This window comes from Microcebus murinus, chromosome 10, assembly GCF_040939455.1.
Source record: "Microcebus murinus isolate Inina chromosome 10, M.murinus_Inina_mat1.0, whole genome shotgun sequence".
NCBI lineage: Eukaryota > Metazoa > Chordata > Mammalia > Primates > Cheirogaleidae > Microcebus > Microcebus murinus.
The window spans coordinates 8568247-8589715 of record NC_134113.1 but is presented as its reverse complement, the minus strand read 5'-3'; the positions used below and the strand labels follow the sequence as shown (position 1 = coordinate 8589715).

General features: G+C 39.6%; 1 protein-coding gene across 6 annotated transcripts in view; it reads left to right on the top strand.

The window, feature by feature from the left end:
• TNRC6B (trinucleotide repeat containing adaptor 6B) overlaps nt 1-21469 on the top strand; it is a 249037-nt gene that overhangs the window by 100010 nt on the left and 127558 nt on the right. The window contains exon 1 of one of the 6 annotated variants that reach the window (XM_012741673.3): nt 454-5610. The exons of the other annotated variants lie outside the window; for them this stretch is intronic. Coding sequence (XP_012597127.1) covers nt 5606-5610 — 5 coding nt within the window. The 5' untranslated portion in view covers nt 454-5605. Of the gene's footprint in view, nt 1-453; nt 5611-21469 lie in introns of those variants that run through there. 6 annotated transcript variants of the gene reach the window in all.

Below are 21469 nucleotides of genomic sequence, written 5' to 3'. Positions count from 1 at the left end.
ATCAGATTATCATGTCACCTAACACGATAAGATTGCATTCTTAACAAGGGCCAATTATCTTACAATAGGATCACTTCTACCTTTGAAATATACTGCATACTTGTATACATTTCTTCACCTCTAGCGCCTCAGTCTGGCAACCCTCTCACCTAGATGGCCATAGTCACTTTCCAACTTGTCTCCCTGCTTCTCAACTCTTGATCCTGCATAGTGTATTCTCCATACAGAAGCCAAGATGAGCTTCTGGAAACATAAATCTAATCATATCTCTCCCAAAGTGGTTGTAAGACCTCCATGATTCCTTCGCATGCTTGCTTTGGGAGGTTTTGAAGACTTCATCCCATGTTTATAGAAAAAATGGAAAGGAATCCCATACAAATATTTGGTTTTATTTATGTATTTTTGCTATCATAGTTTAAAAGAATTTTTATAATTTTGCTTTTGAAATTCTTTGGCTACAAGTAACTGATTTAATTGATAATTATCTAAGATTTCTTGATGGTTAACATATTTAGGAATTTTTGCAAAGTGAGAATTGTTTTAAAATATAATGAAAATTTTATAAATGCTAAATTTAACAATGAAGGGAATTCATGGGTGGTTATATTCCAAGGACATTAGTGGGGGTAGTAGTTCACAGCATGGGTAACATACTGAGACCCCAGCTCTAAAACAAACTGTATATATATATCTATATATAGATATAGATAGATAGATAGATAGATAGATAGTAGATATAGATACAGATATACATGTAAGCATTTATTACTTTTTATGGTTATAATTTTTTCAAGCCCCATACATTTTTCTAGGTCCCCAAAAAGCTTATAGATCCTAGATACTCAGGGGACAGCAACTAACTAATGGATAAAATGGCGCCGTTCATTGTCCTGCTTAAAACTCTCCTGCGCCTTTCCACTATCCCTAAAATAAAACCCTTACCGTGGCCTGCAGGGCTCAGTATGATGTAGCTCTTCCTGTCTCTCTCCTCTGCTCACATATGGTAGCCTCCTGATCATCCCTCCTGTTCTTTGACCACTCAAGCATTTGCTGTTCACCTCAGCTTAAAGGTCACTCTCGAGAAAAGCCTTCCCTAACTAGATTATCTAAAGTGAGCCTCCCTCGGTTATTCCATATCCTTTCAAACTCTTCATTTCCTTCTCAGTGAATTCCTTCTCCCATGAAGATGTTGGCTCCATGTAGACAACAACCTTCTGGTTTACTGTTATATCCCTAGCACTTGGGACAGAATCTGATATAGAAAGTACTTGGTATGTATTTGTTGAACAAGTGAAGAATTACCTAAATGCGTAGTTTAACTATCCTTGTATTGTTGTAATTTAACCATCTTTATATGTTGGTATAAACCCTACCAGGTCATAATGAGGTATTTTCTTAAAATTGCTGAATTATTATTATTATTTTTTTAAAGGCATGGGGTCTAGCTCCTCTGCCCAGGCTGGAGTGTAGTGGTACTATCATAGCTCACTGCCTCCTTGGACTCCTGGGCTCAAGCAGTCCTCCTGCCTCCGCCTCCTAAGTAGCCAGGACTGCAGACGTGTCACCATGCCTGGCTAATTTTTCTTCATGTTTTTAGAGATGGGATCTTGATGTGTTGCCCAGGCTGGTCCTGGACTCCAGGCCACAAGTGATCTTTCTGCCTCAGTCTTCCAAATTGCTGAGATTACAGGCATGAACAACAATGCTGGGCAAAACTACTGAATTTTCTTTTTTTGTTGTTGTTAAGAGTCTCACTCTTGTCGCCCCAGGTAGATTGCAGTGGTGTCAACATAGTGCACTGCAACCTCAAACTCCTAAGCTCAAGCAGTTTTCCTGCCTCAGCCTCCCAGAGTGCTAGGATTACAGTTGTGAGCCACTGAGCCTGGCCAAAAACTACTGAATTTTATTTGCTAATATTTTACTTCAGATTTTTGCATCTGTCTTCACAAGTGAAGATTGGTCTACAGTTTTATTTTTTTGTACCGTCTTAGCCCAGATGGGTACTGGAAATATGTTAGCCTCATGGAAGAAATTAGAAATCTTTTTCCCTTATCCTTATACATTCTGGAATAGTAGGGATAACATGGAATTATCTGTTCCATAAAAATTTGGTAGCGTACGCCCAGAAGAAAACCATTTGGGCCTGATGCAGTTTTAGTGGCTCTTTGGATATCTTACAGATTTCTGCTATGGGTGATTGTTTCTCTAATCTTTCTTAAGTTGATTATGATAATTTGAGTTTTCCTTGACTATCATCTATTTTATTTAATCTTTATTTGTTGACATAAAGTAATATGTAATTCTCACACAATTTAAAAGATCTTCTCTAAATTTGTAGTTATGATATCCTCTCTCTCAGCCCTGATGTTTATTTATGCCTTTTCTCTTTTTTTTAATTGATCAGATTTTCCAAAGGATGATCTACTTTTATTTATGTTTGTTTGTTTTTGACACAGGGTCTCACTCTGTCTGTCACCCAGACTAGAGCACAATGGCATCATCTTAGCTCACTGCAACCTCAAAGTCCTGGGCTCAAGTGATCTTCCTCCCTTAGCCTCCTGAGTAGCTGGGAGTATAGGTGTATACTGCCACACCTGGCTAATTTTTCTATTTTTTGTAGAGACAGGGTCTTGCTCTTGCTCAGGCTGGTGTTAAACACCTGGCCTCAAACAGTACTCCTGCCTCAACTTCCCAAAGTGCTAGGATTACAAGTTGAGCCACTGGCCATACTTTTATTTATTTATTTTAAAACAAAAAACTGTTTTTCATTTTATTGATTCAGTCTACTCTTTTTTTTGGTTATTTTTTAAAATTTATGCTTTTATGATTATTAATTTCTTTTGGGGATTTCTTTTTCTAGATTTTTGAATTACATGTCTAGTTCATTTTTGTTTCAATCGTGTTTACTGGTAAAAATATTTTGGTATATAACTTACAAAGGTGCCAGCTTTGAAAGATACTCATTTGAATATATAAATTCTTGTTTTTGAGAAAGTAAATTTTTTATTACTTTGTATCCTTACCTTGTAATAATATAATTTAAAAACACTGCCTTAGTTGTTTGCTTTGAAAAAGGATAATAAATATATCATAAAGTCCATTATGTCAGGAAATACAAGGAAAATAGTGTATTTATTATACTTGTTTCTTTTAGATGAACGGTTGGACTAATTGCTTTAAATTTAGGAGTATCGCACAAAAAAAGATGATCTGGAGGTTGAAGAAAAAATATTGAGCATATTATTTGAAAGTAGAACCAACATTTTGTTTTAAAATGTATTATGTTTTGAGGTTCTTCGTGCAGCTTGCTATTTAACACTTACAAGGCAACACATATAAACACTCGTACACAGTAATATTCTGCATTGAGGAATAGAGACTTAGCAAAATTCAGTTTCATAAAGAAATGTGTCCGTCACAAATTAAAACAAGGTGGCTGCGTAGTCTCCATGCATTCTAACATATTGAGCATGTTGCACGTAAGGAAGTTTTCCATAACTCATCTGGAAGGTATTGGAAGGATAAAAATAGACTCAATCAGAATTTCCATCCAAGGAGTTTCCTGCTTTTGCCTACATTTCAATTGTTGGTCCAGGGCCTTGCTCTTCCACTGAGTGCTGGGCAAAGACAGTGGAAGCATGTTACGTCACAAATATTCAGGCTGCCAGATTGTCGAGGCATTGGCCTGTGCCTGCTCCAAAACAGCTTCTTTCCTGTTCTCCTGTCTGAGTGGAAAAGCAAAGGAGGGAGACTGTATAAAGCCCCAGAAGCTGGGATGTCAAATGTGTGGGATTTTAAAAGCATTCATTGGTTCCTTTTCAAGGAAAACTGGGCTTCCAGAATCAATCAGTTCTCTGCTGGCTGGCATGACAGCCTAGTTCATTTGGGACACGCACACTAGGGAATCTCCCTTTCCTGACTTACATACACAGGTGGAGTCTAATAGTCAAAAGGCATGCTTGACTGCTTTTCTACCATTTTAGTTACTTTGTTTCCTCACACAATTCTCTGAACAGATAGATGGAAAGGAGTTTCTGGGAACTTTCATCCTCTGACTTTCATTCCTTAAATTCTTTATATTTGGGTGGCAGGTATCCTCTTATTCAGCCCAGCCCTTCTGAATGGGGTCCGAGTCATCCATTCATTCATTTATTCACCTACTTTTCAGGGTTTGGTGTGGAGCCTCACAGAGCAGTGAAGGAAGAGGTGTGTTTGCCCTTACACAGCTTACAATCTACTGGGGAAGACCAGTGTTAAGCAAACTCTTTTTCAAATAGTAAATTACAGTTATGACCATTGCTCCGAAGAAGTCGTGTTATGGGAGTGTTTAACAGGAAGGCCTAGTCTAGACTGGAAGGGTTAAGAAGCTTTCTCCTGAGATGGCCAGGATAAGATGAACAGACTGCTAAAAGAAAGAAGCCAAGTGCAGAGTTTTAGAGCTGAAAGAAACCAAAGATACCATCTATCGAAGTTCAATCTCCACATTCTACAAATGAGAAAACTGAGGGGTGATGGAGTCAGAGACTTGCCATTACTACTAAAGTTATGCAGCCTATTAGCCACAGAGCTAGAGAAGCAGACCCAGGTTGGGTTTCTTAGGTAGGTAGGAAGGGAGATGCATATAGGGGAAAGAAGGGACTTAGGGCTGGTGGAAACCAGGTAGGTTTTAATTTAGTGCTTATTCTGTCAGCTGCAGAGCTACTTCCTGTTGTGGGGGAGGGGATTAAAGATGACTCAGACCTGCCCCAGCCCAGAGGAACTCAGTTTGCAGTGCTATAGCATAGTTTTTACTTGGGTTTGGGGGAGGAGGTACTGAACACAGATACGACACAAAACAATAAATGTAGAGTTCAGAACTGGGAAGCCAGTCCCTGTTTTTAGGATAAGTCAGTTAACCTTTCTGAATTGCCACTCAGTTTATACTTGTATTTCCTTTCATTCTTCCCCTATGCATTGTAGGAGCTTGTTGGAAATCAGTTGTGCCCTATATTTCACCTTAATCTTTCAAAACTAAAGTCTCTTGTTTGGCTAAAGCTTTGTTTAAGCCCCCTTAACAGAGCAGTTTGCCAGCCTGTGCTTGCCCAGACATCCTGGAGAATAACTAGCAAGTGAGCCAGGATAAGAAACGTTAACAACTGAGCATATTTCTATAAACCAATAAAGGTTTTTCTATTTTGTTCATCTGTTACCCTTATGCTGTTGCCACTTTCACATGCAGTGTCTGTAGGCGGAGAGTATGAGATAACAGCATTTCACAAATGAAAGTGAGTGGAAAAGGGCTGCTTCCCCTTTAAGGCAGTCTCAGCCTCAGCTCCCTCCCCTTTCCTGATTGACAAACCTACCCAGAGTCACATGATCCGCCTCTATTTGAAGGTCACAAAAAGCTGCTTCCTTTAGAGACAGAGGGGGAGAGAGAGAGCTAGAGGGAGAGTGAGTGAGAGAGAGTTAGTTCAAGCCAAAATGGCCGACAGAGTCTCTGCTGGTTTCTGAATATTTAAAATACAAAAAACAGATAGACAAAAAGAATTCATTTTTTGGACCTTTTTTCATTTCCATTTCTACCTTGTATGCCTCAATTTGCTGGATTTAAGCACTGCTGCACTTTATGAGGTTGGTAAATATTTTCAATTTTTTAAAACCAATTGATTTATATGGATCTTGTCTAACCGTTTTCACTGGTGGTGTTGCAAATCGACATTTGTCTAGCATGGAGACTGGCTTCAGACATTTCGTGGATCTGTGTAAATCAGACCCGTGATGTACTTTTGGTTCGGCATTTTAGAAATGGAAAAGACTTGGTAAAATATTTAGGTTTTGAAGTGATTTGATTGCACTTTATTTTATATGCAGATTTTCATCTTCGTTTCTGTCTTGCAAATAAATGAAGCTACGAGTAATTGGAAATTTGCTATTTAGAAAGAGGTTTTTAAAAAACACAGACCTCCCCCTCCCCCCTTAAATCTGCTGCAAAAATTTGCATAAATATAAATGGGTTTGCATTCTTTCGGCTGCTAAGGCCGACAAAGGATCTGGGAGGGCAAGCCCTAGAAGGAGAAAGCCTTTAAATTTTTATTTTTTAAACTGGGCCATTCTTCCTAGAGAGATATAAAACCTAAAGTAAGACCTGATACATTTTAAACATCAGGTTGGGGGCGGGTGAACACCAGGAGATTTGAGGTTTGTAGATTCCCCTGCTTGAAAACCTCCCAAGCAGTATGTGGCTCACCCCTCTCCTCTCCGCGCGCGCTCATTTGCACTGGGTCTCTGTGTGTGTTCTCAAATGTGCAGCCAGATGCGCTTTTATTTTGATCATGGTTTTGACCAAATGGTAGGACTATCTTGTAAACATGGTGTTTTAAAGATGTAAACAGCTATTCACCCTGATTAGGATTATGTCTTTATCAGTTCTCCCTGTAGATTGGCCTTCTCCATTTCTCACGAAATAAAATTTTTGTTTAATTTTATGCAGATGAATAACCGGGTTTTTCAGCACAAATTCAGCATGTGTGTGTGTTAGCGTTTGCCTGTTTCGGCCATATATCCATTGTGAAGTGGTCATTTAGGGTCACATAAATAAGTCTGTGTCTGTGCGATTGTTAGTAGCCCCTGAAACTGTGCAGTGCCTGAAGTTAAATTCCATTACTCCTAGTGCAGGATTCTAGAAGCCTGAGAGCAGGGAGGAAAGAAAGCTGAAAACTTGCTTTCTCAGAGCCACCTCCCCCTATCATTGTGAGAGTGTGATGTAATGCTTCTCGGTCTGGTGGGCTGAAAGGGTTGTAGTTGTGATGTGGCGGGTAAATTGCCCCCACCCCTGGGTAAATTACCCCACCCCCCTCAGCACATCCCTGGCTCTGAGAGGCCTTGTTTTCTTTTCTCTTTTTTCCCTAATTTGTATCCTTCTGATTTATGCTGTGGCATATTGGCATGAGAAAGAGACTGTTCTTCTAAATCTGTTACAAAGTATAGTTTAGAAAAGGCATTTAAAATATGCAAATGGGTTGAATTGTCATATCCCCATCATTAAATATGTAGACGTGGATTAAAGCTAATTAGGCATAAATGGAATAATTTTGATCAGAAGGAAGCAGTGTTTTTTTGTTGTTTCCTTTTTAATTAATCTAATTATGAGATGCTTACTGGGCCTGAAAGTGTTAAAAAAAAGATAAAATGAAAAAATGCTGGACCATTTTGAAAATTTGACAGTCTGGAAGAGGGTGTGTAGTGCTTTCAAAAGCTTTATTCACTGTTAAAATGGATTGGCCTCTTGTGCTGAAAATGGCCTGTTTCTTTGGGCCAATTGTGTGTAGATGAAGGGACTTTCACGCTAATTTAACAAAAAGACTTTCCATTTGAATATGTAAAGATAATTAAAGTCCTCTGTCTCTGAAAAGCAAGTATTTTATTTTTAAAAAAATTAATGTTTTTAGTATATTAGTAATGGTAAAAAGTAGAGAAGTGATTGTTTAGATGCATTGTAAATTTCTTGGTGATACAAATTCAGCTTTTGTGTAAGTGGGATTGGAAACATTACATTAAAGAGGTGGTCTGAAACAAATTTGTGTCTTTAAATTTTTTTACAGCTTGAATTTAAAGGGAAAAAAATACAGAAATTACCCAAGTGATAGAGAGTGTTGTATTGTGGTGAACCTAAGGAAAATTAGAGCTCTGATTTTTGTTGTTGTTTTTCTGAAAATGAAAGCGCTTATTTGGGGCTTTACTTGTTAGATGATTAATTTTACACCTATTTCCTAAATTGGCCTTACTGATGAAGAAAGAAAAACCTACATTTTCCATGTTTTGCCATTAGCTTGTTTTTGTGGACTGGGTAAACATGTGAATGGCAGGTTAATTCAGTTTGCAGAGCAGAAGACCCTGAGCAGAGTGCCTGCTCTCTTAGGCAAAAGGGAGAAGGATATAATCATGAACATTAACAGAATGGCATCTGATTGTTGGAAAGGTTTTATAAATATTCTTTTCCACCAGGCAGCTGAAAGGTGACATAAATAAGACCTGGTTTCATGTGTGGTAAGCATAGCTCTGGTGAGTTTCAGAAGCTCAGCTGCCATTTTGGATCTAAGATCCTGCAGAGCCAATCCTATGGCTCACAAAAATGATGGTAATTCAGAAGCAAATACATCAAGTGTGCGGATGGATAGTGTTTAACGTGTACCTTTTGTTGAAGTTTTCTTTCTGTAGGTAGTGTAAATTGAAGCTTTAAAAACTTAAAAGACGAGGCTGATGTTACGAAGAGCAAAACTTGCATCTTGTGGTTTTACTTTTTAAAAATGTGATAGCACATGTAGAGGAAGTTTCTTACTGGAGAAAATGAATATAATCCTTACTAAAGCACCCCCCCATCCGTGTATCCTTATTTTGAGTATATTTGTGGTATTGTAGTAGTAAACCATGATTCACAACACTGCTCTGTCTCAGAAAGAAATGTCACCGGTTCATTACTGAAATATCACAATAATTGATTGCGTTGATCAGAAGTGGTATCTTAATTTTAAAGTGTTTTTTGGTCATTTCATCTGCTTCCCAGAAAGGAAGCATTGGCATCTTTGCTACAAACTCAGCTCTGTTGTTCAGCTTTGAATGGTCATTTGTTATTCTCTGTCGACACTAGCATGGTCCTTTAAAAATAAATGTCTGAAAATTGACGTAGAGACTTCTAAGGCTTTTCCAGTTCTTTCAGCTCTGCAACAGATACTGAAAGAGTGATATGTGGTGATGAGAACTTCAGGAACTGCAGAGCAGGCGGAGCAGATAATGGCAATAAAGGGTGGTCCTCACCCTACCCAGCTGCCCTGCTACTGAAAAGTTTGGGGGGAATTTAATTTTTATAACCCAGATCCTATAATCATTGATTACCTGCAGTTTAAACTGGACACATACCTTCATGGTCTCAAAGAAAATAAAAAGAAAAAAAAAAAAAAAAAAAAAAAAATAAACTGGACACAGCCTGAGGCAACACAGAGAGATGTATGTACTTTGTGCCTCCCTTCAGGGAGTACCAATCCAGCATGGTTGGTAAACAGATCGTCCCAACTTGGTGTATATGCAATATGTAGAACAAGTACCTGTTAACAAGTATCCTGAGTATCTTCAATTAGGAGAGCCCTTAGTTGAAAAATTTCATTAAAGAAGCCTAATAATTACCTCTTTATTAATTTTTAGTTATTTGGATGTTAAACTTATTTTAAGTGGAGCTTAACTGTTTCAAGATGGGGTTTCAGACCATCGGCTGGGGAACGGGGTGGCATATGCTAATTGTTTCCCAGTACGGTATTGTTCATGGATTTGCACTAATCCCACTTCCCTCACCTGCTTCTTGTGATTAAGACTGGTGGCAGAATGGGGTGGGGTGAATTGAAGCCACTTGGCCTGAAAAGGGATTTAACCCGACAGTGACATCTTAACATTGTTCTCTTTCCTTCTTTCCTTCATATATTCACTCAGCAGTTGTTTAATTATGCCCTGTTGTAGTTGTCGGGGGATCTAGGAGTTAAATTGGTTAGCCCATTGCCCCAAACGGCCACTTGGTTCATGTGGCAGTATTCACTGTCTGGTGACTATTAACTTTACTGCTTTAGGTTATCACTGGGATAACTCTACAGTTCTCTTTCCTAATAATCAGGGAATGAATGGCAAATTTTTACTTCTAGTAGTTCTAGAGACTTCCATTTAAGGTTTAACTTTATAGTCACTTTATCAAACATTTTCTGTAGCTTGGCATACTCTCTCTTCAAAACTATCTTTTGAATTATCTCTGAGAACTTTGCAACCTAAAGTGCCTTCCTAGTTATTCTGTCACATCCCTCAGTTTTGTTTTTTTTTTTTAACACCCCTTAATTGTATCACCTTCTAAAATTATCTGTTTATGGTATGTCTCTCTCCACAAAACTGTTAAGTTTTCCTGGGAGCCGAGATGGTATCTGTCTTGCTCACTGTTCTGTTCCCAGCCTCTAGGACAGGCGAAAATGTATTTGAGTTAGAACTGAGTATAAGGTCACCAGGACTAGCTAGGTGACTGTAGAACCCTATTTCTTCATCAGTAAATGGGGAAAATATATTATTGTGAAGCATAAGGAAAATACATGCAGGCCCGGCACCTAGTCCTGTTGCTTAGTAAGTGTTTCCTTCCCCTTTGCTGTATCTCTCTTTGTTGAATAATCCAGAAAGGCTTTTATGGCCCAGTAGAATGCCTCCGTTCTTTCTCAAGGCTGCCAACATCATGAGGCATGCGCAGTGATTACACGGAGCGTTAGCCTGGACAAGGACAGGAGCAGTGCCGAGCCTTTCCTTTTTATTAAAGTCCCTACATTCCTATAGTCTGATGTCGTCTCTTCATACTCTCTGCTTTGCTTCGGGCTCTGCCTCTGTGATGTATCCACATTTGCTTGGCTGCTTTTCATACATTCTGTGTTTTGCATCAAAAGGTTCTCAGCAATTTCAAATGAATTGGTCTTGGAGTTTACAAGGCAAAAGAGAACATAAAATACTGTGTTTCCCCCTTCATTTTGATTATTCTGGGCCCACACATGTAAATTCTGTTTATTTAACCAAGTTATTACTAGTTTTGACTCAATAGACAGATAAAATAAAAATTTAGGTCAATTGCCCACTTTGTACGTTGAATTAATGGAGGTGACAGAAATGGCTTTCATTCATTGACCTTGGAATTTTGTGGGTTTTTTTTTTTAAATCCAGAAAGTTACAATCTACTTACACATCTATTCAGCAAATAATTATTGAGTGCTTATTACATGCCAGGTGTTGAGATAAATACTAACATAGAAGTAGTGTGAAGATTTTCTCCTTGCTGAGGTTAGAAAGAGTATATATGCGAGGAGGGTGGCCATTGCTCAGGGCTTTGGGTGATTGATTACAAAGGAAGGACACTTAGCCCAAATAGATGGAATAGCTTGTGCAAAGGCCCTGGGTCAAGAGTGGGCATTGGCATATTTGGGAAACTGCTTATAGAGTACTTGGCCATGGTTGTAGTGTAATGTGCTTTAACACACATTGATGGCCACACTAGAAAAAAATTTTTTTCCCTTGGAGCTGTGGTGTTTTGTTATGAAAATAGAATAAAAACTTTGAAAACAAAATGATCCTTCCTAATTTAATGAAAAATTTGTTTTTTATTGTTTTCTGTATGTGAGTTTTATGCAACTTGAAAGATAGTTCTCGTGGCTCCCAAGGCGAAGAGACATGTGAGTTACATATGCTTCACAAGGCCCTGGGCTCAAAACTAGTGGGAGTTAAATACAACTCATGTGGCAGTTCATGTGTTAAAGGAAGAAATGATTTGGGAAATGAGAGGTGTAACCGAAAAGCTAATCCTTGGTCAGGTGCAGAAGAGTCTATAAACCATATCTGGAAGTCTTTTTCCTGAGAACAGTTAAAGAGTTTTAAGCAAGAATGTCAACCTGTTCAGGTTGAATTTTTGAAAGATACTTGGGTTTTGTTGTGAAAATTGGTGGGGGTGGGGTGTGGGGTTAAGTATTAGTTTGGGGTTAAGTGGGGTTAAGTGTAAGTTTGGGGTTAAGTATAAAACCAGATGACATTGCAGTAATCTCAGGTAATGGTAGCCTAAACTGACAACAAAGTTGGGAAGAAGTAAATGAATTCCAGAGACATTTAGGAAGATTTCATAGGAGTTGATCATTGAGTATAAGGAGACGGGGTTGGAAAAATTAAAAATGACACCTATGCTGGGCTACCTGGGGGAAGGGGCTACCATTCACTGAGTTAGGGTCCATTTAGACGATGGATGGGTGTGGGCTTGCATGAGCTCAATTTTGGAATTATTGAATTTTGGGACATCCAAATGAAGATCTGGAGTAGTTAGAAATTTGGGCTGGAGATAAAGACGTGAGAATCATCAGTAGTTGTTTCAAGTTTACCAAGGTTTTCCTTTTTAGTTGATTTCTTTGGTTAGCTGTCCAAAGAGCATACCTGTAATATGCAATGCAATGTGCTGTTTGATGCTGTTAAGGGGACACTGTTTTATAAAGAAGGCCATATGCTCCCATTACAACAGTGGTTATTAGAAATACCAAATGAGTTTGAGGGAGGAGAAACATGATTTTAGCTGTCTTGAGTAGAGAAAGCTTTATTGAGGACCTTGTATTTGAGCAGAGCAGTGAAGATTGTGCAGAATTGTGATGAGTAGACTCTGAGGGCAAGCTGTTCTAGCTCGAGGAAGGTGGAGGACTATGTCCAGAGAGGACTGGGTGTGTATAGAAGAGCTGGATGCCTGCTGAGTAGTTTGGATTGCCATGGTGGACAGTGGGGACCTGTTGAAAATTTGATGGCCAATATGGTATTTTGAGAATACTAATATGGCAATGGGATAGAGGAGGACTTGGGGGAGGAGAGATTAAGGGGAGAATTTAGAGTCAGACAGGCCAGGTAGGAGGCTGGGATGAAAGGACCATTATGAAAGGGCCTGCTAGAAGACCATGACCATGGGACTAGAAAAGGAAACAGAGTACTCCAGGTTTTTAAGGTGAATGATGAGAATCTTCAACAGAAATAAAGATGATGGATTCCAGGGCAGACATACTAAGTTTACAAAGTTGGTGGGACTTGCAGATGGAAGTGTTCAGCAGGCAGCTGGCAATGTGGAGCTGCAGCTTGAGAAAGAGGTCAGAAGCAGAGATAAAGAATTGGAAGGCTTCCACATGTAAGTGGTGGTTGAAGCTGAGGGAGTGGATGAGGTCACCATGGGATGGTAAAGAATAGAAAAGAGAACTGAGAATGGGACCTTGGGGATAGGAAGAGAAAGAGGACTTGGGAAAGGATTCAAAGAAAGGTGGTTCTGTATGAGGACAGTCATAGTCACTGAAGATGAGGGAAGGGCTTTTCAATTCCGACGTGGTCAGCAGTTTTAGACACTGCACAGGAAGATTATTTGGATATGACAGTGTTCCTGAACCTGGTGTTGGGAGGTGTTCCAGTGGGAAAGGTTTGGGAATCATTAGATTATACCAGCACTGTCTGGGAGGAACAGAATGCAAGCCACTTGTGTTATTTTAAGTTTTCCGGGAGTCACATTAAAAAAGTAAAAAGAGGCCGGGCGAGGTGGCTCACGCCTGTAATCCTAGCACTTTGGGAAGCTAGGTGGGAGGATAGCTCGAGCTCAGGAGTTTGAGACCAGCCTGAGCAAGAGCGAGGCCCCGTCTCTACTAAAAATAGAAACTGGACAACTAAAAGAATATAGAAAAAATTAGCCGGGTGTGGTGGGTGGTACATGCCTGTAGTCCCAGCTACTTGGGAGGCTGGGGCAGGAGGATGGCTTTGAGCCCAGGAGTTTGAGGTTGCTTTGAGCTAGACTGACGCCACGGCACTCTAACCCCAGCAACAGAGCAAGAATCTGTCTCAAAAAAAAAAAAAAAAGTAAAAGGAAATAAGTTAAATAATATATATTTTATTTAACACGTATATGCAAAATATTAGTTCAGCATGTAATTGATTTAAAAATATTAATATAATATTTTACATCCTATTTTTTCATACTAAGTCTTTGAAATCTGGTATATATTTTACACTTAAAACGTTTCAGTTCAAATGTAAAATGTTCCTTGGAAATACTGGAACTGTATTTAGGTTTCATAAAATTTACTACTTTTCCATGAAAAAGTGGATTCACATACCCAAGTTTTCCCAAACATACAAAAGTTTTCTGGTAATAGAAGTAAGTATCAGTGTTTAGATTTAAATTAAACTAAAATACAAATAAAAATTAAAAATTCAGTTTATAAGTGGCACTGCCTCATAAGTGCACACTAGTCATGTGTGGCTACCATGTGGGATAGCAAAGTAAAATACTTTACAGCAAATGTGTACCTTGAAAATAACAAAAATGGTTTCATACCATCACAAAGCATTTCACAGAATTAGTGTTTCTTAGAACATGTCTTGGCTTATCCTTGTGGAATTTTTAGAATTAGAAGGGTCAAATCCCTAAATTTTGTATGAAAGCACACAGATTCCAAAATTTAAAACAGGAGTTTAAAATAAGTGTTTTGGCTAAGGTCAGCAGAGTAGTACGTTGGTAGAAGTTCCTAAACATCCTGGTTTGTGTCATTTTCTGAAATGCTCGGTACAGAGGCTTACATTTAAAAACAGATCCAGTGGAGCACTGGGAGCACTCCTGCTCCTTTTTATGAATTTCTTTTGAACTCCGTGGAGTCAGAGAGGTGGTGGTGGCTTCAGGTGAGGAGGGATGAAATTAGAATTGCTTTAAATCAGTGTCCCAGCCTCCCAGTGTGGTGGAGGTGTGAGGGGGCAAAGGGTGTCACAGGGCCAGTTGTCTTGTGCTTGTCTCTCACTGCTCTTTAGCCACATGCAGGCTGTTTGTCCCATTGTGTATTTTTTGCTGAGGTGGGCTGGTAGCACTAATGTTTACTAAATATGGGTAGTTCTTTTTAGTTTATAAAAAGCAGGTTCAAAGAGTTTCATTTATGTCTCATTGATGCAGACTGCTTTGTAGTTATCAACTAGACCTTCTAAGTGATAACCAGTAAAGATAGAAATGACTTTGAATTCTGCTTGGAACCAAACCTTGTTCACACTGGAGAGTAAGCACTGGTTTTTGGTTATTGCACAATTTCATTTCAGTTGACATAGAGGAGCTTATTTTTTTTTTTTTGTGAAGTACCCTATAACAGTTTGGGGTGTCAGCTGTTAAGTCTTATTTTTTGTTTGTTTAATCAATATGGAAAGTAATTTCTTACATTTTTGTTTCCCTTTAGAGGTACATTTTGGTTATCCTTTTATGACTTTATAAAGTGATGGGCTTAAATAATGCCCTTAATGCCTTAACAAGGCCAGAGACCTAGCAGGTGATCACAGCCACCCGGCCCAGGAGCCCAGAGCAGCAAAGCTTATGATCAGTAGTTGCCTCTTGGTGCCATTGTTTCTTTTACCCCTTTGCTTACAGAAAATAATTACTGTTCTTTTTATGCTGAGAAGTTCTTATTTATAAGCTGAAGTTAGAGAATTGGGTAGCTTAGAACAGTGGCTTTCAAATTTTTTGATTAGATCTACTATAAAAATTTAATTTGCCTTGAGACCCTTACACAGCTAAATGTATACATTGAAGCAAAAGTATTGCTTTCTGACACTATGTGTGATGTAGTTAGATATATTCAAGTGCATTTTATAAAATACAAAACTAAACCCCACAAAATACAAAACAAAAACCCCACAAAAGCTTATCCTAGCCTACCAAATTGATTTAATGATCCACTGAGGGTTGTCTTACTGTGGTTTCAAGAAGTTTTAGAGGGAACCACTCATGGGTTGCAGTATTCTAGGATATGATCCCTAGGTTTGCTGGTCTAGAGAATCAAGTTTATTAGTCCCACTATGTCATCACATCAACCAAAATCATGAGCAACTTTTAAAAATATGTTAATTTATTATTTCAACATGTGGGAGATATTTTTGATGACAAGAATGTCATCTTCCCTGACCAGAGCATCTCATTCTGATCAAATGGATTGGCCATCATATTGAGAAATGGATATAGATATATTTATATTGAGAAATAAAAATACATGTACTCTCCCCCAGGTTTTGGAGACACTTAAGTAGAAAACACCTTTTTGGCTACCAGATTATGTATTCTTTCTTGGAAAAGCCTCACAGAACACACTGGCATGCTCTCCTTTTTGGAAGAGAGGGACACACACTTCCCTCCCCCCAAGTTTCATGAAGGCACATCTCTCAACTAGTAATACATTCTGTTTTCAGACACACTTTTCAATACATTTGATTAGTTCAGCATTTCCCATTGTTTGTTGGGGTACTAGTAGATTTGCCTGCAAAAAAACAAAACAAAACAAAAAACAGGTTTCTTTCCTGATTTAGCTGAATTAAACTGGCCTCTGCTTGCTATAGGACTTAAGGTGTAGTGTGTACTACAAGTGAAGTGTGTATACAATTTTTTTTAAGTACCAGGTTTTTTTTTTTTTGTCTTTTAGTCTTCATTTGAGGAAATTATCAATTAGCTTTCCATTTCAATGATTCCCTTGTAAAATTATATCCTAGTCAAGCAAGCTTGATTCAGGTGTCTCCCAAGTCTCCTCAAGCATTTCAATATCGTGGTTCCCAGACTTGGGTTTTAGGGAACTATAACCTTGGAAAAGTTATATTAGGATCCAGCACAAGTTACTTACCGGTTTTAAATTTGCCAAGTAAAGGCATTTTTAAAAACTCACCATTGGCCGGGCGTGGTGGCTCACGCCTGTAATCCCAGGACTCTGGGAGGCCGAGGCAGATGGATTGCTCAAGGTCAAAAGTTCGAAACCAGCCTGAGCAAGAGCAAGACCCTGTCTGTACTATAAATAGAAAGAAATTAGTTGGCCAACTAATATATAGAGAAAAAATTAGCCAGGCATGGTGGCACATGCCTGTAGTCCCAGCTACTCAGGAGACTGAGGCAGAAGGATTTCTTGAGCCTCAAAGGAGTTTGAGGTTGCTGTGAGCGAGGCTGACGCCATGGCACTCATGCTAGCCTGGGCAACAAAGTGAGACTCTGTCTCAAAAATAAAAAAATAGGAGGGAAATGGGCATTTATTGAAACCTTAAAATCTGTACCCCCATAATATGCCAAAATAAAAAATAAAAAAATAAAATAAAAACCATTTATTAACATCATTTCAAAGGAAAACTTATTTTAACACAGGAGTAGTACAATAGACAGTTTCAGGATAAGAGACATCTCAATAAATTGAATATAACTTTATGAAAACCATTACGTTTTTTTCTTTTTTTCCCATAGATCAGCACAGGTACTAAAGTTCAGCATTTGTGAACCACATCCTAATTATAGACCATCTCTTAGCATGTATTACAATTAACTGTATGTGTGCTGCTTTTATTAGCCTCACTCTTAGGAATAAACCTTATTTCAAGTTCTGAGACTACCTCCCTTCATTCTATGATGATGATTTCATGACTCACACTTTAAAAAAAATTACTTTGTTCCATTGGAATATATTGTGAGGAGATAATCATGCTACATTATTGTTTGAAAAAATAAACAAGCCAACTCAACTCCATTAGGTGCTGAGCAGTTGTAGAATCTAGAACAACAATCAAAACTTACAGCAAAGTTTATCTGATTCAGTGAGGTGTATGATAATGGTGACTAAGTGGCAAGTATGTCACAAAACTGACATTTCTATATACTTTGTGTATGTTTCAGCCAGCCTGTTGGCTCATTATGAGATATGAATAATGGCCATGACAGATTTTCTATCTTGTACATTTAATTTTTATGTTCATCATCCATTGTCACATTTTAAATGACAAAGACCTTAAATCTGGAATCCCCACATCAAATGGCCCCTCTGTCCCTTTCTCCCAAGGAGAGAAAGTGCTTCTTAGATGCACTTTACTCCTGTAATCAAGAGGACCATAACCAGCAGCTCTCAGCCTGCCCTGGCTAAGATAATGCTATCAGCTGGGTATGGGAGTGGCCACCTCAACAAGGGTTGACTCCTCCTTATTGAAGAGTCCTGGGGCAGAGAGAAGAAGGGGAGAGGTTAAGGTTAGCTGTGCAGGGCGTTTGGAAGTAGTAACATCTGGGTAGACTTGAATTGGAGCTTGGTATAACCTAGGTCCTGTGTAATTGGAAGAAAGTGTTTATTACATAAGTATTTATTGAACATTTGTTAAAATGAGGGCAATACCTATCTCAGAGAATTCTTATGATGATTAAATGAGTATCTGTTTAGTGTTTAGCACATTGCTTGGGTCACTGTTAGCTACTGCTTTCCTTATTATTAATATTATTACTGTTAGCATCTTAGGCAGAGGAAATAGCATAAACAATGGCAAGGACTTTGGAAGTGAGTGGGAGGATGGGAAATGGTGAGATTAGGGGGACACAAGTGTTGGCTGTCTGGAGGAGAGCGAAAGGGTAGTTTGTAGTTGTATTCGGTTTTTTTTTTTTTTTTTTTTTTTTTTTTTTTGGTTTTTTTGAGACAGAGTCTCACTTTGTTGCCCAGGCTAGAGTGAGTGCCGTGGCATCAGCCTAGCTCATAGCAACCTCAAACTCCTGGGCTCAAGCGATCCTACTGCCTTAGCCTCCCGAGTAGCTGGGACTACAGGCATTGCCACCATGCCCGGCTAATTTTTTCTATATATTTTTAGTTGGCCAATTAATTTCTTCCTATTTATAGTAGAGATGGGGTCTTGCTCTTGCTCAGGCTGGTTTCGAACTCCTGACCTCGAGCAATCCGCTCGCCTCGGCCTCCCAGAGTACTAGGATTACAAGCTTGAGCCACCACACCCGGCCTGTAGTTATATTCTGATGGGTTTTACATTCTAAGAAATTTGGATTTTTATCTTGTAGAAAGAAAGCAGTTAAAAACCAGCTTGCTGATTGCAGAGACACTCTGAAGGTAGAACCAGTTGGACAAGATGATGAGAAAGAGGGGGCTGTGGATCAGCCCAGGCTGGGTGAAGGGATGATACTGTGAACTGTGTTGGGTGTTCAGTGGGTGGAGCAGGGGTTTGGGTATGTGGCGGGGTGAGCGCCAGGGTTGGAAGGCAGTATGTTTTGTTTGCAACAAGTTTTGTATTTGGCGGACATTTGATAAAACTTGGTGGGCAGAAGTAAAGGTCTGGAGCTCAAGAGAGAAGATTGGGGGCTGTTGATTTACACATAGAGATGCTCATGTAGGCCACGGGAGTGATGGGCTCCTTTAGCATTTGATCTGGGGAGCAGAATGAGAACAGGAAAGAGGGTGGTGCAAGAGAAACCCAGACGGAAGGAGTTTGGGGAAGTAAAGGAAAGCATCAGGGCCGGCGTGCGTCAGCAGAGGAAGCCATGCATGCTCTGGATGTGGGCAGTTAGATTTGGTGTTGAGGAGCTTTGAGGCTGTTCGTCCTGCTTGCCACTGTCTGTCACATCAGAAAGTCTCCCCATGGGCTTTCGGGTGTCTTCCTGGCACTGCCTTGAGCAGCTTACCTGCATAACCCCAGCACCTACACCAGCTCTGACTTGCACAGTGGGCACTCAGGGAGCATTTGTCGAATGTGTAAGTGAATCAAGGATGACTTGAAGTAACTCAGCAAATATTTATCGAGTGCCATATGTGTTCCAGGAGCTATGCTAGTCTCTGGGAATAAAAGAGTGAGCAGTAGTAGAAAATCACTGTCCTTTTGGGCTTACATTCTAAAGCACAACAAGAAGGCTGAGGCAGAGGAGCAAGCAGAGAGGTAGGGATTGAAGGTACAAAGATGCGCTCTGTATCTTAGTCACCCATGACTTGGAGCCTGGCACCTAGGGGGCATTCGATAAGTGAGTTGACTTGAACATAGGCGAGAAGATATTTCAGGGGTCACCCTCAGAGGAGAGACCTGAAGCCTGGGAAGAGGCTCACTGCACAGGTGACAGGTTAGTCCCAGAGAGGGAAAAGTAAATCGGGAAATGGAGGGAAGGATATTTGAGGGTGTTCTCCTGGGCAGCATTCACCGATTCTGTAAAACAGGAGGTGAAGTCTAAGTGGAAGAGGGAACCTGAAGAAAGATAAAACATTTGCAACAGTACTCCCCCACCCCTCAAGGAAAAGAAAAAGTGCTACAAAGAGAACCACCTGCTTGCTCTCAAGGCTGTGCTGAAAGAGGAGATGGCTTCACATGTAATTGCAGTGCTCTGTAGCTGTGCAGGTTTAACCCAGCAAGTCAAGGTGAAGAACAACCAAGGAGGTTAGGGTTGTCTGATGCTGATTGAGGACTGGTCTAGAAAGGTAATGTGGGATAACCAGGGGGCGAGGTCTTTGCAGAATGCTGGTGAATGTTCGTGAGAGTCCAGGGTAGGTAGGTAATAAAATAAAACCAGGAGCAGGCAGATGGTCTGAAAGAAAGGGTCTTGGTTGGAGGAAGCGAGAATTTCTGTATTAGAGGGAAAGAATATTACTTCTAGTGTGCTTCCTGTGATGGACTGGCCCCGCCCCCAATGTTCTAAGTGCCTTACATATGCTAACCCACTTCATCTTCAGGGAGACCCTAGGAGATTGCTGCTAGGAGGTTAACTTTGTTGCCCAAGGCTACACAGGTAGGAAGTGACCCAGACAGCCTCGCCTGCTGAGTTTGTCCGCCTTAGGGAAAAAAACAGACCAAAAGCTTGGCTCAGGCCAAATAGCTTTGCAGTAGCTTCCTGAAGTTGCTGGGCCATCTTTTGTTCTAGAAAAAATATTTGGGGTAATGTAGAAGGGGACTGTGGACTGCTCCCCCCCTTTAAAAGAAATTATCTATATTTTAAGCAGTAGTGTACTTTATATAGAACTCTTTGTTTACCTACCTGTTTTGCTCATGCCAGAACATCCTTTAGTAATAGGAAACAAAGAATGCCTAACATTTCATGATTAATTAAGACTTTAAATGCAAATCTGGAGTCTGGTGGCCCACACCTGTAATCCTAGCACTTTGGGAGGCTGAGGCTGGAAGATCACTTGAGGCCAGGACTTTGAGAACAGCCTGGGCAACATAGTGAGACCTGGTCTCTACAAAAAAATAGAAAAGTTAGCTGGGCGCATAGTCCCAGCTACTTGGGAGACTGAGGCAGGAGGGTCCCTTGGAGCCCAGGAATTTTACTTCTGCTGTTGGGTAAGGAATTTAGTGTCTGGCTCTGTGCCCTTTACCTGCATCTAAGGCCTGTAACATGTAACACAGGGTCTAAGATCTAGGCTGTTTGTAAACTCAGGGGAGACCTACTTAAACTTTGCTTGTAGGCCATTTGGAGGCACAGAGGCATTACAGATTAAACATGCAGACAGCTTTATCCTTCTGTATGAAGAAAGAATTATTTGCAGAGACAACAGTATATATTCATTGTACCTTTTTGTTTGCATTTTAAAAATAACCTAGCTTTGCTCTTGAGGCAGTTTGGAAAGAAAGTCACTGTACGTTCTTCAATGTAAACAAATTTTCATGGTTTTAAAAGAAACAATACACCGAAATCACATAATCTTATATGCCAAGAAAGGTTAGATACTTCAAATATTGAAAATGTATAGCAAATAGATCATCTGGCATTATTGCTGGCAATTTTTAGATTCACTCCTGATCCTAGTGTTTTCTGTTGAGGCCACATATTTGAAGTGTTTTACTTGCTGGGACCTTTCCACTTCTGCTTGATTCATTATTAGGGATTTTCTTTTTTGTTTTTGTCTTTATTATTTTTTTTTAACACTGCTAGGATAGCACATAGTGCGCCACATTAACACCTTTGATTTTTAAAATTGCTTACCGCTAATGGATTTTTAACAGTGAAACCCTAATATTTAGTCCCTAGTATACTTGACAAAGCTGGAGGTAAAAAACCGGATCTCCCACCACTGAAAGAGTCTGTTCACTGGTCCCTGTGCCTTCAGGCCAGAATTCACTGGGATCTCTAGGACTAGTTGGCACCTTTATTTGGAAGTCAGGGTAGAAAATATGCCTA